This window comes from Limanda limanda, chromosome 14 (genome assembly GCF_963576545.1).
Source record: "Limanda limanda chromosome 14, fLimLim1.1, whole genome shotgun sequence".
Taxonomy (NCBI): Eukaryota; Metazoa; Chordata; class Actinopteri; order Pleuronectiformes; family Pleuronectidae; genus Limanda; species Limanda limanda.
In genome coordinates, this window is record NC_083649.1 from 23,652,956 (window position 1) to 23,658,144 (window position 5,189).

General features: G+C 45.6%; 1 protein-coding gene across 1 annotated transcript; it reads right to left on the minus strand.

The window, feature by feature from the left end:
* Positions 1–3,214: 3,214 nt before the first annotated feature.
* bhlha9 (basic helix-loop-helix family, member a9) lies at positions 3,215–4,087 on the minus strand. The gene has a single exon (XM_061085204.1). It carries the CDS (start codon positions 4,085–4,087, stop codon positions 3,215–3,217), a length of 873 nt encoding a protein of 290 aa, XP_060941187.1.
* Positions 4,088–5,189: the final 1,102 nt, after the last annotated feature.

The following is a 5,189-nucleotide window of genomic DNA, read 5'->3' on the forward strand; positions in this document are numbered from 1 at the left end:
CGTAATCATTCTTCTGTCATTCAGTTCACATGAAATTATATTCTTTTAAGTATAGTTTATCTACTATAAACTTCAGTGGGTGACTCAACAGGTCTGTGACAGTTGATTTAACGTGCTGACACAGTCTCACAGAAAAAGTCTTATAAACATACAATATAATATGTTTGTGCATGTTACGGGAACACGCTATGTCTGTCACATCATGCCCTCTGGCACTTCTCTCAACTTCATCAGTGACGTCATATCGGAATATAGTGTGTGTGTGTGTGTGTGTGTGTGTGTGTGTGTGTGTGTGTGTGTGTGTGTGTGTGTGTGTGTGTGTGTGTGTGTGTGTGTGTGCGTGTGTGTGTGTGTGTGTGTGTGTGTGTGTGTGTGTGTGTGTGTGTGTGTGTGTGTGTGTGTGCGCGCTTGGGGAGCAGTATGTAGAGCAGCAACAGGCATCTTCACACTGAAGTCTGACTCATCCCCATATATCAAGCAAACACACCCTCGTGTCCTGGCATCATTTCTCTCATGTTTGCTTGTTTTCTTTCCCGTCAGCTTGGCAGCACAGGGTGTTGAGGGAGCGGAACGGCCTGAAAAAAAAGAAAAAAGATGCTTCGCTGACAGGCTCACATGTCGGAGAAGTGAGTTAAATCCTCAGGTGAGTCACAATTTGTATGTAAATGACACTATGACCTATTCAAGCACTATTCAATGCCAAATACTTCTTGATTTTATTTTAATTTATAGATTGAAACCACAAACATATTCAGTTTGACATCACATTAGAAATCAAAACCTACTTAGCCCTCACATTTACAGGGGAAAAACATAGGAACCTCAGAGAGCCACATGTGAGGGATCCCTCTCCCTGGACAGACAAAAGAGCAACAGATCCTGAACACATCAAAAAAATAACAGTATTTACAACATTGATTGGATGAAACAGCTTTTAACATAATGGAAGGGTGTGTCAATGGTAAAAGTATTAATACATAATAAAATGTCTGATAGAGATGAAGGGAGCAGCTATTTTATTCACTTATTCACAGTAATGTGTGAGTAGTCATTTTGTATATCAAGCAGTTTTGTTGTAATCATAGTCCAAGATTAGCCACTAGCACTATTTTAAGCTTTCTGAAGTCAGATGAGCTCATCACATTTGTGCCGATTGAGTAACTGATCAAATGTTTATAAACTTCACTGTTAAGAAACTCACTGTAAATGTGAAACACCATTATTTAGAAACCAATTTAACTCATGAATTCAGTAGGCTAACAGTTCAAATGAGAATATATCTATGTCAGACTTTTATTGCGTTTGTCAGCAAAGCCAAGTTGATGATGAAAATACTATTCACTCTTTTCTATACGGCAGCTTTTCTATAAAGCAACAAAGAGCTGTCCTTTTTTTATAACTCTCCTATTCATCTGATGTAGAGATTTTCCTCTTTGTGAATTCTACCAGCAACAAGAACTACACGACCAGCGCTGCGTCAGTAGCAAGATCCTATCATCCCACTTTCACTCTCAGTCTCTTGAGGACCCAGACAAGAGATAAACTGGCTGTAGTGAGTGGAGATCTATGTTTGTGCCAAAAAGGGAGGAGAAAGAGACATGCCGTCACTGAGCTCTATCAGCCACACTCGCTTGTGAGTCAAGGTTTTCCAATGATTCACGTCTGTGCAGAAGCTGAGCAACGGGCCCAAAGTGTAGTCACTGTCCTCCTTTTTCTTATCCTCCTCTTATTATTATTCCACTCCTCCTCTCCATTCATCTCTTTGTCTGCGGTCGCTTTCCTTCCTGCCTGCTAATTGTTGTTGTACCACACCATTTATTTCTCCAGTCAGCCTGCAGTGCCTCTCCCCGGGCCAGCTCCTTTCAGCAGCATCTCCAGGCCCTTGTTGGGAGACCTCCAGGATGTTCAAAAAAACCTCTCCCACACCCAGTTGCACCTGCGGGCCGGCGCAGCCCGACAGGGGATTTCACCGCTCTGATGACGGGGCACACTCTTCCTTCCTGAGCCCACATAAATCTGTCGGTGGGCTCTGTCCTATAGTCTAATATTAAAGCTGTTTTCCATGACATGCTACTCGGCAGGGGAGGGAAAGCTGTTGTTGACGAACATGAGCTGGTGAGGCCGGGATGAGAGGCTGTGGTTAGAATGGACTTTTCTTGATTGTCCTCTGATCCTCTGGATGAGCTGAGCAAGAGGTGCTCTCACTTTCTGTTGTTGCAGAGCTTTACCCATAAAAAAAGGCTAAAAGATATATCCAGAAAAGCTAAGTGTGCATGATACACCACATGCACCTCTCGTACTTTGAGATTTTTTGCCTCACATAGCAAAACCACTGTCGGTCTTGTCTTTCTAGCTGTCAGCCCATGCTTTTATTTTATTTTGTGTAAATGGCACCTTGACTCTTTCCTTCTAGAACAATGACAAGAATGGACTTGTAAGGACATTTTTCTAATGAGTGACGGACCTCTGTCATCTCTTACCCCGAGAGGTTGAGCCTTCTGACCTTAGGCTATAATCAAACACATAGACACACACACACAGACATGCATGCACACATACACATGCATTCTCGCACTTGCACTCATGCAACAACAATGTTTTGTGTTATGTGGAAAATCAGAGAAGCAAATAAATGAAACTTTGTTGTCATGAACGGAAACGTAACAAGAATGATCTCATTTTAACATTTAATTCTGAAGTTTAGAAAACGATGTACAAGCTCTTTACAATTTTACAAACACTGGGTCACCAGACCCACAGAGACTTAATATGCCATACAGAGAATAAATACATTTACAAATGTTGAGCTTTCGCTCTAATCGGAATCACATTTTTGTAGGATCCACTTTCCACTACTTTCCAATATTGTGTAGGAACAGTAACATGCACACATTTAGTAAAATAATGTACAGTAATTCAGCAATTTTGCAGCTGTAACAACTAGAACAGCAGATTGTACAACATTCTTTGGGTTTATCATTTTGAAATGCAAGGTCAAAATACATTAGTTAGTATTTACAACATTCTGCAGTGTGGATTGCCATAAAACTTTTATTTATGTCTGTCAATAACATTGTTCCTACTATACTGAGTTGATTGCAACAGCAGGGAACACAAGCACCTCATGTGACGTTTCTCCCTGAGATGGTGTCACAGTCCACTGGTGTCGTCAGTAGTCGTCAGGGCACAAGGGGGGGGGGGGTGAATGTACCTGTTACAGTATATCCGAGCACAGAGACAGGCTGTGCTCTGACTCTGACTTGTAGCTCACCTGCCATGGAAGCCCCAGAGCGGGAGGCGGCTCCACAAAATTGTCCACATATCCCTGCGTGCAGGAGGCCCACATCCCCGGCTGGTAGCCCAGCCCCTCGCCCACCTGCGGGTACCCCAGAGGACTGGGCGGGTGGTGGTGCGGGCTGCTGCAGTGTCCATGCGAGGCGTACAGCTGTCCCTCGGCGGGGTAACAGGGATAGTGTGGGGACGGGGGACACGATGACACCATGTTGTCCATATAGACGTGCGGCTCCGTGGGCAGCCTGTGCCCGTGAGGCCCGAGTTGTGGCTGCACCTGGTGAGAGAGGGACGCGTGCCAGGGGTTGTAACTCTGATGCTCCAGACGTGGAACCGTTATCCGGGTCTGGTCCGGTCGAGACGCTCCCGTGCCAGCTGGCCCCGCGGGGGCCCGGTGGCACTCCCGGTGGCTGCAGGCCTTGCCGGGGGGGTTGGAGGTCAGGAACACTGAGAGCGCGGAGATGCGGTTGATGGCCCTCTGCAGCGTGGCGATCTTGGACAGCCGCTTGCCGCTGAGGTCATGGTTCAGGGCCACGCGCAGGGCGTTGAAGGCCTGGTTGTAGTCCATGATGCGCTTCCGCTCGCGCACGTTGGCTGCCATCCTGCGAGCTTTGGAACGCACGGGTCGGTTGCGCTTCTTGGCCTGGCCCTCCTCCAGGTCACTGGGGCTGCTGTCGGAACTCTCGCTGTCCTCGTAAGACGCCTTGTGACTCCCGTCGTCCTCTTCTTCTCCAAGAAGTCCAAGCTCCAGCTCCTCCTCAGAGAACTCGGAGACTTCAACACTGCTGCAGCTCATTCTGTCGATGCCAGGGCCGGGGATGGACAAGCCCGAGGTGTGTTTGCAGCTCCCTGACTGTTTGTTGTTGTGGGGCTGTCGGTGTGCGCTGCTGTGCCGACAGCCCAGGTACTCTCCTCCTCTGACTCCTCTGCTGCCTTGTGATTACTTGTACCTGACTCTTGTACAGGTTGGCCTGCTTTTAAAAGCTCTTGAAGTCACATGGCACAGTCACCTTTGAGGAATGGTGCACTCTCTCCCTCTCTCTCTCTCCCACTGCAGGTTTATGGGCGCCCTCCAGGCAAATGGCACTGTCACCTCCTCCTCCTCCTCTGACTCTCCCTCACATCTCTTACAGGATCTTAGAGAACAGTTTCAACACTGCACATCAGTTTAAAAACATAATCTAAGCTCAGTAATTATTTGAACAAAACAATCAGCTAATTTCACACTTCCTGTTACACTTTTATAACTAATTTGATTTCTCTGTTTTCACTCCTTCACGTTTCATATAGACTCAAAATCAAGCTCCATTCTCTGTCATTGTAAAAAAACAACACTTGAGCTGAATGACTACCAACATTCTTTCTCTGCACCGTCTACATCTCTATCTTGGTGTCATCATTATCTTTGAAGCGTCATTTGTCTACATCTGTCTTATATGAATGTTGGTCTGAAGGACATTTCTGACAAACTTGATTTTCCAAGTGGCCTGATCCATTAAATGCATGTACCCTTTTCTCAGGTGCAGGAGGAGAGGAACCTCCTTATCCACCGTAGGTTAGATTTGTCCTTGCAATTAGCTGTCTCTAGAGTGGCGATTCTCCCCTGTCTCTCTGTCTCTCTCCGCTCAGGTTTAAGGGCCATGTAATTTAGAATAGCTTCCCTGGAACCCGTCCCCATAAATCAGGCCTGGGCAGCACCCGAGGACAAGAGTAGAACGAGCCTTCGACTTCAAAGAGAGGGAAAAACAAGGGCAAATTTTTACAATTAGAGCCTGCAATTACTGCTGACTTAAGCTATCGATCTTTTGTAGAAGTGTTGCCTTTTTCTTTTTCAAAATATATTTGTAAATATATATATATATTTATAAATGAAATTGGATATAGTTTATTATTAATTA

Bases quoted from the DNA above. Each gene is read 5' to 3' on its own strand.
- bhlha9 (XM_061085204.1), bottom strand. From the start codon at position 4,087: ATGAGCTGCAGCAGTGTTGAAGTCTCCGAGTTCTCTGAGGAGGAGCTG.